We start from the raw sequence: 18,377 nt of genomic DNA on the forward strand, positions 1-18,377 counted from the left end.
CTGAGCAAACCATTGGCGCTTTATAAATACTGTATAATAATAATATACTGTATAGGGATATTACCCAACAACACCAGCAGTAAAGGGTGAAAAAATACAACATTTTAAAAACACTTCACCTCCAGACATGGCTGAAGTTTTCAATCAATCATTCTCCACTGTGCCACCTCACTGCTTCTAAGAGGCTGCACTGAGACAGATCAGCACTTTATTAAAGCTTTCATTTTTCTCTAGCCTCAATTCTGCATGGAACCCATTATGTCAGAGCAGACATATGATCAGGAACCACTCTTGGGTATGATTATGTGCTGCTTTTGTGTCTGCCTGTTTAGTCAGTTGTTTCACCTCAGTGGTACCCAGGATCCACTCCTTTCCATGACAAATGTATTAGAAGGTATGCTGCCAACCAACCCTGTGATTTAGCGAGAACATCTGAAAAAATGTATCTAAAATGGGTAGATCATCTTTTTCTAAGGTGTGTTTTGTCTTTGAAATAGTGCCCTTCAGTATTGCCAATAAAAAAACAGTCACTTTAAAAAAATCTGAATAAACTTTATTAAAGTGGAACTTTACGCACACTAACTAGATAAAAAATAATGTTCCTTAGCAAGGAACATACAATCCACATTAATGATTATGCTACCAAAATTAGTGTGTTGCTGCAAATTGCCTCCAGCATTGTTCCGGTTTCTTCTTGCAGGAGGCTGCCATTTCGCTGAAGCCCACAGCCCCTGAACAACAGTAAATCATAAAGTGGAATTAAACCCATCAATTTAACGGTTTAAAAAAACCAGCTACATTCCTGGAATGCCTGGATTGCTAAATGTCACATTTGCTTTGGTCCTTAAACTGTCAAACCATCAAATGGCTGGTTTGGCAGTTGGAGATCAATCAGAAGCAGCTTCTTTGGCTGTAAAGAATAGAAGAGTTTAATTCTGCTTTAAGGCGGTCAGCAGATCGGCCTCTACAGATTCACCAGTGCCTAGAAAATGGAAAGCAACTGAGCATGTTCAGAGTGAGACAGTGTGTTACTGAATTTTAAACAGTACAGTCACTTATTTTTAATGTTTTACATAGCTATACCTGCAAAAGGGGCCAGCCTGAAGTGATCTAGCAGGACTTAATTTTCTCACTAAAGTTCCAATTTAAGCACAAGTAGGTATCTAATGTCTACGTTTTAAGATGTGAAACTGATAATGATTTGTGACAAGGGGAACCCCTCCACTTGCAGCATACAAATCCGGACTTGTCAAAAAAGGAGCTTTTCACACTTAAGGGGGATATTTACTAAAACTGGAACACTCAAAATCTGATGCACCTGTTCATGGTACCCAATCAGCTTCTAACCTCAGCTTGTTCAATTAAGCTTTAGCAATAAAACCTGGAAACTGATTGGTTTCTATGCAGAAGTGCACCTGATTTTGCACTCTCCAGCTTTAATAAATAAACCCCTTATTGACCCCCGGTGCCAGTTGCCTCTAACAAAGGATAACTCTGTTGTCCCACGAATCATACAACAGAAGACAGAATCATACAGGAGCCCAGCAGAATTCATACCATAGAAAGCAAAGGAAGGTACAAACCTGGTCCTCCCAGAAGCTGTTCTAGATAGAATAGGAAAGCAAACCCTTTTTCATAAGGGACAGAAGAAAATGCTGCATCCACATCCACCTCATGCAGATTAGGGACAAGATTTGTAAGAGGATTGGTAGCCCCGAAGGTGTTAATCTATTATAAAAAAAAAAATAAATAAAGATAGCATGAAACTATTATTGAAACAATTGTGATTTTAAGAAGAAAAACAAGATGGCATTACACGTGATGTTGAAAACAAGATTTGTTGACTATAATTGCTGTTGTTTTAATACCAGAAGATGATGCAAAAGAGAAAAAAAAAAAATCACAATAAAAGCTTACATCTACTTCAGGCAGCTCGGCATATTGTAAAAACCACGAGGCTCAAACAGTCTTTTTATGGTTGATACTTATGTGAAAGTATTCAGTCTAATGAAAGTATAACTGTTAATGTTTTACAAATCTTATGTTAGTGTTTGGTTTGAATGTATTTACTGTATACTAATACTGTATATACTTGCAGTCATATTAGTGGGTTTATAGTGCACTGCCAGTTTCTGGCGTTCTGATCTAAGGCGTAAAGCATGTTCACATTTTAATATGAATGTTCTCTTCGCTTACTAAAAAAAACAATTTTTTAAACTGCAATCTGAATGTCCAGTTACATGAAAAAAAAACAGGGTGACTCTAATGACTGGATGATTGAAGTACACACCGCTTTACGGACTTCACAAACTGGACAGTCTATACTTTAATCAACCCAAACAGGTCAGGCCTGACTGAGCTCAATGACGTTTTTATGTGGCTGGGATTTTATCACAGCAGATATTTAACAAGAAGGCTGATCACTTGTAGTGAAATCAATATTCACAAGACAGAACCTACAAATGTAGGCAGGTCTATTAACATGTTTACAGTAAACATGTATTAATTAGAAAGTTAGTTTCTTTAGGGAAATCATTTAAAAAGTTGCTTATAATATGTTATGAGCTCATAAACAAAAATACATGTTGTCCCATTAATAAAGCCATGCAAAGTGTACTAACCCATAGTCACAAGTAGATTTCAGTGTACTAATGGCAGATCTGAGGAAAGGGTTCTGTTCAGGTGACTACCATTTGTACTACATGTAAAATGTGTTCTACTGTACCGAATTTTGAAGTTCTTTCCAACCGCCCAAGGCTTTAAACTGCCGAAACTGTTCCCCATAGAGGAGTCCATCAATCCTCCGCTCTAGATAGACAGTGTGGCCCTCATTTAACCTGGAAATAAAGCAAATACCTTTCATAAGGCAATACAAATAAGCAGTAAAAACCTGTGACCAAATGAACACTCATCAAGAAAAAACAAACAAACTAGATAATAAGAATTAGAAATACAGTCTTCATCTGAGGATATGAAAGAGATGCCCATTTAGTCTAGGTTCACGTCTCCATGTTTTGTGCAGGAGCATTTGCACAGTCCCAGCAGCCCATTCATTTGCTTTACCTGTGGGGAAAAAGACCCTGACCCCATTACAAAAACATATCTGCAAGGAAGTCGCACAGAACCGATTTCCTGCACCTAAATACCCGCTGCGTTTTCTGATTAAGCACCATTAATAATTAACGACATCTGCGTCTGCTAAAGAACAGCGTGTTTTGGCTGCAGATGCGTGAACATGTGCGATTTAGACACATTCCTGAACCAGCAAAAGCTGACCAAAACTGATCATAACTGGCTGTTTGAAAAGACTACGGCTGAGCTAAGACACAGCCAGACCATAGATGTAACATTAGTTATTGGCCTCCTTACTGCTCTCCAACTGAAATTAATACTAGTATTACTATACCAGTAATACTCACAAACCCCCCATCCCCAGATACTAATGCACAAATCCTTCCTGCTCACAGCAGAGGCAGAAGCAACTTATCTGTGACCAGCCTCACACACCTGACCCACCCTCTCCCCATCACTTGTGGGTATGTTTAAACAGAACTGCCAACACTAGTTGAATATAAATTTTAGTGCAAGTTCTAGCTTTCTAAAAATAAAATAAACCTGGCACTAAAAGTGTGCAGATTATCATCTCAATAAAATCTCTCAACCCGAAAGCTAATGAAAAAAATCAGGAAGATATTTATGAGAAATGTTCCACAAAATAATGGTCTTCACTGATCCCAAACGCACTGAATCTGGGTGGCGAGAGTGCTCTTTTGTATAATCACCCAGGTACCTGTTCTTCAATAATGCCAACCTGAGGATCTATGGGACCTACAGTGTTAAAAAGAACATTTGCACAGCCTTCTTTCCTATCTGAAAGCTCTTTCTCTGTACATAAGACAGCCTTTTAAAACAGATACATGAATAAAAGTTTTGTACATACCAGAAGTTTTCCCAAGTTTTGTTTGTAACCAAGTTTCCTGTCCAGCTGTGTGAAACTTCATGTGCTATGACCTACAAAATTAGAAAAAGGTGATCTAATAATATACGCTGGAACAGACATATACTGGACACTGCTTTAACAATTGATGTAGGAACATTTCTCAGCACATTCAGATTTCAAACAGGAAATGTATTTAGAACCGATTCTATACCAACCCAGCCTGTACAGCAGTGGTCCCCAAATCAGTGCCTTGTGAACACACATTAGACTCACAGGTCTCTGGCATGTTGCTTGCGGCTGCCTCATTAACTTGGTGACTCAATGTCTGCTGTATGATACTCTAGTACAGGGGTCTCCAAACTTTCTAAACAAATGGCCAGCTTACTGTCCTTCAGACGTTAGGTAGGCCAGAGTGGCTAGTAAGAGTAGAAAATGTCCCTGTGAAAGTGGGAGTAAAAAAATGACATTGTGCTTGTAGTCAGTGGAAGGAGGAATAGTGTCCCATCATTGGTATTAGTTGGAGGAATAGTGCCTCATCACTGGTATTAGTGGGATGAATAATGCCCCATCATTGGTGTCAGTGGGAAGAATAGTGCCCCATCATTGGTGTCAGTGGGAGGAATAGTACCCCATCATTGGTGTCAGTGGGAGGAATAGTGCCCCATCATTGGTGTCAGTGGGAGGAATAGTGCCCCATCATTGGTGTCAGTGGGAGGAATAGTGCCCCATCATTGGTGTCAGTGGGAGGAATAGTGCCCCATTATTGGTATCAGTGGGAGGAATAGTGCCCCATCATTGGTGTCAGTGGGAGGAATATTGCCCCATTATTGGTATCAGTGGGAGGAATAGTGCCCCTTAATCAGTATTGGTTGAAGGAATAGTGCCCCATCATTGGTATTGGTTGGAAGATTAGTGCCCCATCATTGGTATTGGTTGGAAAATAGTACCCCATCATTGGCGACAGTGGGATGAATAGTGCCCCATCATTGGTATCTGAGGGAGGAATAGTGCCCCATCATTGGTATTAATTGTAGGAATAGTGCCTAATTGTTTATATCAGTGGGAGGAATTGTGCCCCATCATTGTTGTCAGTGGATGGAAAAATGCCCCACTGTTGGTGTCAGTGAGAGGAATGGTTCCCCACTGTTGGTGCCAGTGTAAGAAATGGTGCCTCCTTGTTGGTGTCAAGGGGAGGAAATGCACTCCGAGCGCTGGATAGAGGCAAGCAAAGGCCCGCAGTTTTGAGACCACTGCTCTAGTATGATATCCACCTAATAATACCACCTAATGTATTTGCCAACTTATTACCAAATGAATGTTGTCCAATGTAGCAAATGTCTATAGCCTATTTTTACTTCTCTCAAATGATTAAATGTATCATCACCACTTTTGTAAAACACTTTAAAGCTAAATTCCTGGCAACCTACTGAATAAAAACAATATAGACAGCTGCTTTAACTGCAAAAGGATTTGTATTATCTACCATTCAGTCCTGAGGTTAGCTCTGCCCCACAACAAAACTCTGTCTAGCTGAGAATAGAACCTGATTCTTCTCTGCTTCCACCATCCTGTGACCTGACAGTGGACACAGCAGAGTGATAGAGATGCTCATCACGGTGCTACTTCTTTTTTTCCCACAGACAGCGTGCTCCTTCCATTGCAGCACATCCGACTGGTTCCTTGTGCTAATTTTTCCTCATGCTCTAAGATAGTGGTTGTCAACTTATGAGCTAAAGGGAGCCTGGTTCCTGACATCACAAAGGGCTGTACATAATGTTCGATATATTTAACGCTTGAGAAGACTGTCAGAAACTGCAGGCCTAATAGAGGAAATGAGGGTCAGAGACTGTGGACATGCTATATTATTGGCTGGGGATATGCTGCAGAAGACAATCAGAAACTAGGAACATGCTACATAAGGCTAATAGAGATCAATCCTATTACCCTAATCATTGTTCCCAATGCAGACTGCTGAGGTCCAAGGGCCAAAGATCATATACCAAAGGGCCACAAGTTGAGCATCAAGACTCTATGGGATCTGCTGTACAGACTGAAATTGAGGTATTGCAACCTTGCAAAAACACACACACACACACACACACACACCACAATAATTATGTATTAATGATTGCAGAGCTGAATTATTTTTTGCCTTGTATACAGTATCTGCCAGGAGTTCAGCTCTAAGTGTGTTAGTTTTTAACGTTTATTAATGTGGAACTTTACCCATAACAACTTGATAAAAAGTAATGTTCTTTAGCAAGGAACATACATTCCACATTAATAATTATGCTATCAAAATTTAGTGTGTGTGCTTTAAATTGCCTCCAGCATTGCTCCTGTTTCTTCTAGCTAGAGGCTGCCATTTTGCTGAAGCCCGAAACAACAGTAAATCATAGGTGGAACTAAACTCATCGATTTGTTTCAAAAAACAGTTACATTCCTGGAATGCCAAGATTGCAAACTGTCATATTTGCTTGTGTCCTCAAGCTGTCAAATCATCAAATGGCTGGTTTGGCAGTTAGTGATCAAACAGAAGCACTTCCTTGGCTGTAAAGGATAGGAGGGTTTATTTCTGCTTTAAGGCTGTCAGCAGATCATCCTCTACAGATTCAGCAGTGCCTAGAAATGGAGAGCAACTGAGCATGTGCAGAGTGAGACAGCGTGTTACTGAATTTTAAACAGTATAGACACTTATTTTTAATTTTCTGACTAAAGATCTACTTTAAAATGAACCTGTCATATACATTGTCATATACATTGATGTGTATAAATAAGTGAGTAAACATACAAAGAAAAATGAAAAAGTGCAGACACTAGGCTGGTTATTCTAAACCTAGCTTTACCACTTTGGTATTCATATATCTGAAACAGAAATGCAAGACTAACTTTTCAGACTTCATTGGCTAAATGCTTAGTAATGTATACATTCTGTCAATACTACTGAACAGCAAGCACCAAAGGATGCCTGCAAGTACCTTTTGAATCCTAAACATTTTCTTGTGCACATAGAGCCCCTCAATCCAAAGGGGAGCTGGCCATGACTGCTCTGGATTGGCACAAAGACCAAGCCCAAGCCATTCAACAGTCCAGCATTTATTATAGTTTGTCCTTTAATTCATGTGACAGGTACATTTTAAGATATACTTTAACAAGATCTTACTGCTACAGAATTAGTGTTGACAATTAATATAACTTTGTCTGTTTGTACATAATATAAATACTGCATAAATCTCATTTTATATTTGAAGCAAAGTATACTACTCCAAACCGTGCTACAAGAGAATGTACAATTATCTTGGGTAAGGTAAGTTTAGATTCTAGTTTACACACAATTTTTTTTTACCAAATATAAAAATTTAGGAAATATTAAATACTTACACTTGCAAGAGACCGGTCACCAGCCTAAAATAAAAACAAAATGTTCATGAATACCAACTAGAACTGCTACACAGAAAACCAGCTTGTAGGTCATATGAAAACAGCCTATAAGGTCAAGTCTTCTTTTTTTTTTCTTTTTTAATTTGGAGCCTGATGCGTTAAGTCACCCTCTGGTTTATTGATTACATTACAGGCAATAAGTGGTGTGATCTCCTACCATCTTTGGTTCATGCCCACCTTGGAGAATCACTCCTGACAAAGAAGGTGTTTTCCCAGTCCTTATATTACCTCCTCCATTGTATAAATTAAATTAAAAATCCATTAGAAAGTCCCATAAACAACAAAGATCTCACCACCGAGGTACTTGGGAAATCAGAAATGGTCATTTGGTTTTAATTAAACAAATTACCATGCTGCACTGTGGACAGCTAGTGACCATAATTTTATCATCTGTCTCCATTATTTATTTCCCCAAGGTAGAATCATCCCAAGTAGATTTGTCTCATGAGAAAAGAATCAAGTTATACCACTGTCCATTCATCAGGCCTGAATCAATCAGAATGAGAAGTGACAAAAGCTCTGCGTTTTATTCCTTGCTTTTGTGATGTTTTAAAAAAAAAAATAATTTGTGTACATGTTACAATTTCAACAGAACACAATTTTGTTATTGCATGCTGCAAAAAAAAAAAAATTTTTTTAATAATAAATAAGTGATTTTTTTTTAAATAACATATATGGTATACATACCATTCACTGCACAAAATAGCCCCAATCCTTCTCTGCTCAGGTTTCCCACTGATGCTCTTGGTTTCTCTTCTTCTTGTTGTGCCACCATGGTAAGACACTAATTAATTGTGGCACACCTGTGGGCTCAATCCCAAGCCGGGCTGCCTACATCCATAGACTCAGGACAGCACAGCTAGGCCCTCACAAAAATTGCGGACAGCAAAAGCCGAGGAGAGTGGCTACAAATGGGCACAGCGCTGTATTGAGTGAGGATTGAGTAAGTTTTGGGGGGGTTGCTGAGGGGCAGTATTACAATCCAATCATTTTTTACCTAAAGCAAGGAATGCATTACGGTACAAAAAAAAATGTTTGGGCTTTAGAACCACTTTAAGAGGGCTGAGAATCCAAGTTGTTCTCTGGAGCCAGCAGTATTTTCTAAAAGGCTGATTCGGTTAACAGTTTTTTTTAAATACATTTTTTAAACTTTATTCAGAATCAGGAGTGGAACGCATTCTTTGAATCCCGCTAGAACAACTTTTCTTTGAAGGACCTCAATTATTTATCCAAAACAGCAAGAGCACCAAGGATAAAACTTTTTATTAAAAAAAAATAATAATAATAATATATATATATATATATATATATATATATATATATATATATATATATATATATATACATACACACACACACACACATACACACACACACACACACACACATATATACATACATACACACACACACACACACACACACACATATATACATACATACACACACACACACACACACATATATACATACACACATATATACATACACACACACACACACCCCTCATATTTTTGTAAATATTTGATTCTATCTTTTCATGTGACAACACTGAAGAAATGACACTTTGCTACAATGTAAAGTAGTGAGCGTACAGCTTGTATAACAGTGTAAATTTGCTGTCCCCTCAAAATAACACACAGCCATTAATATCTAAACCGCTGACAACAAAAGTGAGTACATCCCTAAGTGAATGTCCAAATTGGGCCCAATTAGCCATTTTCCCTCCCTGGTGTCATGTGACTTGTTAGTGTTACAAGGTCTCAGGTGTGAATGAGGAGCAGGTTTGTTAAATTTGGTGTTATCGCTCTCACTCTCTCATACTGGTCACTGGAAGTTCAACATGGCACCTCATGGCAAAGAACTCTCTGAGGATCTGAAAAAAAGAATTGTTGCTCTACATAAAGATGGCCTAGGCTATAAGAAGATTGCCAAGACCCTGAAACTGAGCTGCAGCAAGGTGGCCAAGACCATACAGCGGTTTAACAGGACAGGTTCTACTCAGAACAGGCCTCGCCATGGTCAACCAAAGAAGTTGAGTATACAAGTTCAGCTTCATATCCAGAGGTTGTCTTTGGGAAATAGACGTATGAGTGCTGCCAGCATTGCTGCAGAGGTTGAAGGGGTGAGGGGTCAGCCTATCAGTGCTCAGGCCATATGCCATACACTGCATCAAATTGGTCTGAATGGCTGTTGTCCCAGAAGGAAGCCTCTTCTAAAAGATGATGCACAAGGAAGCCCGCAAACAGTTTGATGAAGACAAGCAGACTAAGGATATGGATTACTGGAACCATGTCCTGTGGTCTGATGAGACCAAGATAAACTGATTTGGTTCAGATGGTGTCAAGCGTGTGTGGCGGCAACCAGGTGAGGAGTACAAAGACAAGTGTGTCTTACCTACAGTCAAGCATGGTGGTGGGAGTGTCATGATCTGGGGCTGCATGAGTGCTGCCAACACTGGGTAGCTACAGTTCATAGAGGGAACCATGAATGCTGACATGTACTGTCAAACATAGTGAAGTAGAGCATGATCCCCTACCTTCAGAGACTGGGCCGCAGGGCAGTAATCCAACATGATAACTACCCCAAACACATCTCCAAGAGAACCACTGCTTTGTTAAAGAAGCTGAGGGTAAAGGTGATGGACTGGCCAAGCATGTCTCCAGACCTAAACCCTATTGAACATCTGTGGGGCATCCTCAAATGGAAGGTGGAGGAGTGCAAGGTCTCTAACATCCACCAGCTCCTTGAAGTCGTCATGGAGGAGTGGAAGAGGACTCCATTGGCAACCTGTGAAGCTCTGGTGAACTCCATGCCCAAGAGGGTTAAGGCAGTGCTGGAAAATAATGGTGGCCACACAAAATATTGACACTTTGGGCCCAATTTGGACATTTTCACTTAGGAGTGTACTCACTTTTGTTGCCAGTGGTTTAGACATTAATGGCTCTGTGTTGAGGTATTTTGAGGGGACAGCAAATTTACACTGTTATACAAGCTGTACACTCACTACTTTACATTGTAGCAAGGATACCCCTCCAAATCATTGGATTCAGGTGTTCCAATCACCTCCGTCATCACAGGTATATAAATTCAAGCACCTAGGCATGAAGACTGCTTCTACAAACATTTGTGAAAAATGGGTCGCTCTCAGGAGCTCAGTGAATTCATGCGTGGTACCGTGATAGGTTGCCACTTGTGCAATAAGCATCAGATGCAGTGGTGTAAAGCATGCCATCGCAGGACTCTAGAGCAGTGAAGACGTGTTCTCTGGTGTGACAATCATGCTTCTCTGTCTGGCAATCTGATGGACATGTCTGCGTTGATGGTTGCCAGGAGAACGGTACTTGCATAACTGCATTGTGCCAAGTGTAAAGTTAGGTGGAGGGGGGGATTATGGTGTGGGTTGTTTTTCAGGGGTGGGCTTGGCCCCTTAGTTCCAGTGAAAGGAACTCTTAAGGCATCAGCATACCAAACTATTTTGGACAATTTCATGCTCCCAAATCTGTAGGAAACGTTTAGGTATGGCCCCTTCCGGTTCCAACATGACTGCACAACAGTGCACAAAGCAAGGTCCATTAAGACATGCATGAGCGAGATTGGGGTGCAGGAACTTAACTGACCTCAACTCGGTAGAACACCTTTGGGATGAATTAGAGCAGAGACTGCAAGCGAGCCAGGCCTTCTCATCCGACATCAGTGCCTGACCTCACAAATGCACTTCTGGAAGAATGGTCAAACATTCCCATAGACACCCTCCTAAACCTCGTGGACAGCCTTCCCAGAAGAGTTGAAGCTGTTATAGGTGCAAAGGGCATGCCAACTTAATATTGAACCCTATGGACTAAGACTGGGATGCCATTAAAGTTCATTTGCATGTAAAGGCAAGCGTCCCAATACTTTGGGCAATATAGTGTATACATAATATTTTAGACTTAAGTTACACCAGTAAAAAAGTGACCAGTATACAGCAGAGATAGTTTTTATGGCATTATGGACTGGAAGAACTTACTATGGGATCTTCAAACCCAGAATTTTAGAGGTGTTGCCATTTTTAATTAAGCCACAGAATAGAAGTTGCAAAAAGGGATACAGCTTTTGATTAATGGTTTCACCGTTTTATGGTCTGCTCCATTTAAATCAGGGTTTGTCTAATTAAAACAAAGCCATAGTTCACTTTAACAATCCCTTCCCACAAGCACACTCCATCCTTTCCTTCACCCCTTTCTTTAAAATGTTCAGCCACCAGGAGTGAGGGAAGAATTTATATATAAGATCAGGGTCTCTATTCAGAGCATATAAAAGGCTGAGGACTCTCTCTGCTCCCATGTAACTGGACAGATCACCAAGGAACAATGCTGCCACAGAAGAGGAAGTTGCATACTCCTCCATACCTACATACCTAGAAGTATTTTAGAAATCTGATGTATGCTGTTATTCTATCTCCTTTAATTTTTTTAGTGCTCCACATTAATGGGTAGATGATAAAGCACAAGAGCAGTAATGTGTGAAGTGATGTGTGCAGAAGGCTTACCAAAACAGTTGGTGTTACAAAAGTAAGACAGGGATTTTCCATGCCACCATAAGGAAATGATGGTGGTAAAATAAGTAGATCATATTTCTCCCAAACATAAGGTCCAACCAGATTTTCAGCATATTTCAGCATTTTCTCTGTCTGAAGTTTAAAAAAAAAAAAAGGACAAAAACGTATAAAAAGGTGGAATAAGAAGCAATACTTAATACCTACAGTATATTTGAAGCTATTTAAGAACATAAAACAAATATTACAATATAAAATCTATTTTTAATGACTAGGATAGATTTTCTCTAAAGAGGGACTAAAACACACACACACACACACACACACACACACACACACACACACACACACACACACACACACACACACACACACACACACACACACACACACACACACACACACACACACACACACACACACACACACACACACACACACACACACACACACACACACACTATAATTTTTGGTTAGGCAATTCTGTATTCTTTAATATTGATATTTTGTATTCTTACATCCAGCCAGCAAGTGGAGCTTTAGGATTCTTTCTATATTTTCCTTTGTTCACAGAGCTCTATAGTCAAAGCTGACATTTGCACACATTAGTGAACAAGTCAAACTGTGACTCTGCCCCCTCACTGCTGGTCCCTTTTTAGTTATTGTCTCTTTTTAGGCATACCTTCCCTGAGATTCAAGACTTTACTACTTATTCATGAAAATCAGTGGGGCATCATATGTGCAGGGATTGCACTTAGCTGGTAAACTCTGGACATTCCAGTGTCAAAACATGTTGCAGCAGTTAAACAAGTCATTTGGTAGCTGCAGTAACAAGCATCATACGTATTTGAAAACATGTTGTCCAACACTCCTGGTAGTGATGACAGAAAGTGTGAGGACACAGTGGCATGAAGGCCGATGTAGCAGGTAGCACCAGCTGGGGTTTGGAGGAAGCAGATGACCATAGATCACCAGGCAGGAACTGGATCACTGTGACACTTGATTGGCAGACAGGAGAGTAGCCAGGATGCAAGCCAAAAGGCCATTAATAGCCAGGCAGTGAGGTACAGCAACATCAGGCAGAGACCAAGTCAGGACACAAGCCAGGATCAATACACAGCTGGTCAGCGAGTTACAGGAGCACATGACAGGAGCAGAGTCAGAATACAAGCTGAGGTCACAGCAGGTATGCAGAAATCCAAGGACAGGTCAGGGGCAAACAGTTATTCACAGGTAAGCAGGTATAGCAGGTCAAGTCTCAGGTAAAGCAGGAACTAGTGGAAGATCACTCAGCAATCCATCGATGGCAGAGTGCACCTTAAATAGGCGGTTTGGTGCCAGTGCCCGTATGTGTGCACATGCACATAGGATTTCTGCACACGCTGATACATTTGCATGGGTGTCATGTCTGTTTTAAATTGAGCTTTTACTCAGAATTATGAGCATGTGCCGGCCTTCTAGTTTCAACATGTACTGAGCTTCTCTTACACTGGCCCAAGGGGGTATACTCTTAACAAGCTCAACTCCAAAGACTAACAAGATAAAGTGAACCAAGCGAAAAAATGTTCACAAAGCCACAAAAGGGATACTTTTTACTGCACATGGACAGTCAGGATATCATTAAGGGTATATTCACACCAGAACTGGGTGGCTGTTTCATCACAGTCCAACCACATGGACAAGGCAAAAAACCTGGTCTCCTATGTGCCTGGTTCACTTTGGTGTGGTGTGTGGGCACAGTACGCTGAGAAAAGTACTGCATGTAGTACATTTTATCAGCGCAGCGCGGTGAGAGGCAATCCACTGCCTTGCAACGTGTGGACAGCAATCAAATGTCTTTGTGACATCTCAAAGTTCATAACAAAAAAAAAAAAAAAAGGAAACGGTGTGATCCGCTGAGCTCTACAGCAGGGGAACAGCCAAGATTAATGGTCAGGGAGGCAGTTTCTCTTTACATGAACAAATGACCTCACCCCGCTGCAGGCTAGTTCATAAAACCTTGAAAGAAAACTGGAGAATGTCTTTGTCCATAGCAACATACAGCAGTGAGATCAAAAGTATGTGAACACCTTGGAATTAAAGCGGAGTTCCAGTCATTTTTAGGAATTACCCACATTGTAATGTACACCGCTAGTGAATCAAGATATAGATACTGAAATGTAGAAATTTCCCACAGAAAAGTTCCTTATTTAGTAATGTTCCCTGTGACTTCCGGTTGGGGCCGCCAAGGCGATTGCATCATCAGCCTTGCTCGTTGAATCCTGGGATATCTACATCATCGATCCCAGGAGTCTTTGTGCATTTAATGCGGGTACACAAAGCATGCCTCGCACTGACATTACTGCTCATGTGCGAGATCCCGGGGTGAATGCTGGATAGCCAGCTGCATGAAATCCAGGAAATTAAGCCAGGCCGGCTTCAGCTGCCCAAATCCTGCATGGCCGCAGCCAGACTTGAGGGGGACAAAAGAAAAATAAGCAGTCCATAAGTAGTTACAATGTGTACATGGGCAACACTATCCATTCTGCTTATGAGGAATAACAATGATCCCTGCAATGCTATTAATGCAATGTTGGCTAGGAGACTGGAACTCCGCTTTAACTGGTTTTCTGCAGTACGGTGCATAAACATGTGTCAATGTGCTTAAGCTGATAACACACAAACAATTCTAATTTATTGTGTCTTTACTGAACACACCCATTAAACATTCACAATGCTAGTGGAAAAAATAAGTGAACCCTTGGCATTAATAGCTGATCTAACCTCCTTTGGCAGCAATGACTTCAAGCAAGCACTTTCAGTAGCTCTGGATCAGACCTGTGCAACATTCAGGAGGAATGAGCATTCCGCTTTACAAACTGTGTCAGCTCAGACGCATTTGTAGGAGGTCTAGTGTGAATGGCTCACTTGAGGTCATTCTATAGCAACTCTATGAGGTTAGGGTCTGTGCTATTACTGGGCCACTCCAAAAGGCGCATTTTCATATATATATATATATATATATATATATATATATATATATATATATATATATTTACACACACACACATATACACACACATACACACACACACAAATCAGGTAAAATAAGTAGTAAACACATCACCATTTTTCCTTAGTAAATATATTTCTAAAGGTGCCATTGACATGAAATTTTCAAAAAGTTTAATGAGAAAAATTGTGACATGTTCAATACTTATTTTACCCGAATATTATATATACACACATACATATATATATATATATATATATATATATATATATATATATATATATATATATATACACACACATATACATACACACATACATACACGCACATATATATACACATATACATACATACATACATACACACACATATACACACACACACACACACACACACACACACACACACACACACACACATAGATATATACACACACATATACATATATCTCAGCAAGATCATTTTATACATAGGTAGATCTTTGGCACATTTTTATAAGGTTACATCACTGCATGTAAATTTAAGCATGTACAACCAACCTCTGCAAACTCATAGGCAGAAGCCTCTAGCAGCTCCTTCTCAGTCCATACTGTTGTTCTGGGGCCAATCTTCCTGTGAAGATAATAACATTGAGACACATTTTAGAGCCCTTATGTAGTATTAAAGTAAGCCACGAAAAAATGTTTCTCATCAAGGCTGCAGAACTGTACGCATACTAAAAGTTCTAAAAATGCTAGACATATTTTATGCATTTTTGCAAGTAAAAAAAAACAAACAAAAAAAACAAAAAAAAAAACATTCATTCTTGTGGAAAATATGAGGGTGGCCATTGATTGCCTCCTTCAAAAATTGCTAGCTGTTCAACTAATATGCCGATCCACTGGCTTTACAAGTCACTGTCCTGAGACAAGTAAGTGGATTATATAAGTAAGAATAAAGGCTGAACCCCTTATCTGCATACCTGTCCCAGGTAATGACTCCAAGTATTACAAAGGATCACAGCCTGACAGTTCAACAAGCTACATTTGAAAATGGTCATCAGTCCAAAAACATATAACCCCCTTCTAGAACTCTTGACACTGTATACATTGTTGTAGGTTACATAACCCAAAACGTTCTCCCACTCTGTATACTATGCAGTGGATTCTATACCCCAGGTTGCTCCACTGCGCACACTGTACTGTACATTACATACTCTGGACTGCTACGTATGGTGTGCTGTATGTCGCTCTAAACTGCCACACTGTTTTAGAGAACATTCCATACCAGTGTTATTTTCAATTCTTATCTTGTGTTATATGTTACATACTCCAGATCATCCCCACCCTGTGTACTGTGATGTACAAATCTATACCTTGGACTATTCTATTCTGTAAGCTGTGCTGCATGTTATATACCAGCAATGGGCAAACTACGGCCCGCGGGCCGTATACGGCCCGGCGGACCTTTTAATCCGGCCCGGCGGACCTTTTAATCCGGCCCGCGGAGCTAGGCTCCCGCTAGGCTCCTCTCACAGTCTGCCCTGAAGACCGGTGTAGCATGAAAGTCTGTCTCCTATGAGGATCTGTCCCCCTCGACGTATCTGCGCATGTGCCGGAGATTGCCGATCGGCTGCTAATGCCTGAAACTGGCACATGCGCAGATACGTCGAGGGGGACAGATCCTCATAGGAGACAGATTTTCATGCTACACCGGAACGGCGCGGGAATACGGCGAGAGGAACGCGCGGAGCAAAGGTAAGTGAATTGACACAGGGGGGACTTGGGGACTTAATATGGGGGATGAATTAATATGGGGAATGAATTACTATGTGGGGGATGAATTACTATGTGGGGGATGAATTACTATAGGGGGGATGAATTACTATGTGGGGGATGAATTACTATGGGGGATGAATTACTATATGGGGGATGGATTACTATATGGGGGATGGATTACTATATGGGGGATGGATTACTATATAAGGGATGGATTACTATATGGGGGATGAATTACTGTGGAGGATGAATTACTGTGGGGGATGAATTACTATATGGGGGATTAATTACTATATGGGGGATTAATTACTATGCTTACTATGGGGGAATATTACTATACTTACTATGGATGACACATACACATCATTCATCTACTCTTGGTACGGCCCCCGGGTCCAATATATGAACCCATTGCGGCCCTCAAGTCAAAAAGTTTGCCCACCCCTGTTATATACTGTGAAAAATTAGCAAATGGACACTCTTTTGCTTGTATAATTAGATTTCACAAGGACACATTTACACAAAAATCAAAGACAAAAACGTGTTCAGACATGCCATACAACCTGGAGGTCAGAGGTTTTGTCTTTTATATTTAACTGGCTGAGAAAAATAAAATGTGCTACATATGTTGAAAAAAACTCATCAAAATACACAAATTGTGTGTAGCATGTCCAATCCTTCTGCCCTTCAGGTGTAAATGAGCCCTTAAGTCCTTAAAAACAATATACTGTATGTATTACTTTGCTGTCTTAAGATATTACAAAGTAATTGATTAAGTTCATAGCATAAGTGTAAAAATTGCTCTAGTCCATAGGTGATGTACAGGTGTGAAAGGAAAGTGATTAAAAAAAAGCTGAAGATGAAACACATTTCTGCAGTTAGGTTACCTTCCTTCTAAAGCTCCAACAACCAGGGCAATTAGGTAGCTTGGTATTGGCACCTAATATAAACAAAATAGATTGTTACATGAACAGGTGAATTTACTACGCTGGCTAATCTAAGTCAAATATTAAGTGCCAAATGACAAATTCCACAATCATTAGCTTTCTAAAGCAGTCAGACCATTTAATAGCCACCTGTGCACCAACAGTCTCATTCATAACACATTTGGCTTTCATTTTCCTCAACAGCAAATCCCTGTCTCAGTAACATTTGCCATAATTACGGTATGTAACAAGCCACCAGTTTGGTACATTTGTAGACGGCAAAGGTTGAATTATCGATTTATGTGTATGTAACCCAAGAATGTAATATATTGCAGATTATTAGTGATGTAGTGGCTGTACTGGTTTTCTTTTTTCAAGCTTCTTTTGCTTTATTTTTACTTTGCAGTCTTGCAAATAACACACTTCCTGTCCCTGTGTGGCTACATCACTCCTCCACTGTATCTATAGAGGAAGCCATGGTTGTCAGCCTAGCCTGCTCTCCTGGTAGACTCCGAAAACATCCATACCTCTTAATTTCCATTACATGGAAGGTAGGGCAGTAGGTAGCATTAGCTACTGTAGATAGCTAGGAAGGTAGATATTCTATGGTGCAGCTCACAGGACGTAACATGGACACTGCATTTTTGGCAAGATTAATAGGTCTTTTCTGTATTTGCTGAAGAGGTTCTCAGCTTGACAAAAAAGAAAACAAATGCGGCCACCACAGCCAAGACTAAGTTGCAATATATTGCATTTTTGTTCTTATCCTTTTAGTTATCCTTTA

The 18,377-nt window shown here is 40.2% G+C and overlaps 1 protein-coding gene across 1 annotated transcript in view; it reads right to left on the reverse strand.

Moving 5' to 3' along the window:
- LTA4H (leukotriene A4 hydrolase) overlaps positions 1 to 18,377 on the reverse strand; it is a 58,711-nt gene that overhangs the window by 15,177 nt on the left and 25,157 nt on the right. Inside the window, exons 6-12 of the mRNA XM_089651863.1 lie at positions 17,555 to 17,607; positions 15,450 to 15,522; positions 11,913 to 12,053; positions 7,322 to 7,345; positions 3,941 to 4,011; positions 2,726 to 2,837; positions 1,584 to 1,728 (exon numbers count right to left, since the gene is read on the reverse strand). Coding sequence (XP_089507989.1) covers positions 1,584 to 1,728; positions 2,726 to 2,837; positions 3,941 to 4,011; positions 7,322 to 7,345; positions 11,913 to 12,053; positions 15,450 to 15,522; positions 17,555 to 17,607 — 619 coding nt within the window. The remainder of the gene's footprint in view (positions 1 to 1,583; positions 1,729 to 2,725; positions 2,838 to 3,940; positions 4,012 to 7,321; positions 7,346 to 11,912; positions 12,054 to 15,449; positions 15,523 to 17,554; positions 17,608 to 18,377) is intronic.

This window comes from Staurois parvus, unplaced genomic scaffold (genome assembly GCF_062004578.1).
Source record: "Staurois parvus isolate SC_StPar_1 unplaced genomic scaffold, SC_StPar_1.0 ptg000025l, whole genome shotgun sequence".
NCBI lineage: Eukaryota > Metazoa > Chordata > Amphibia > Anura > Ranidae > Staurois > Staurois parvus.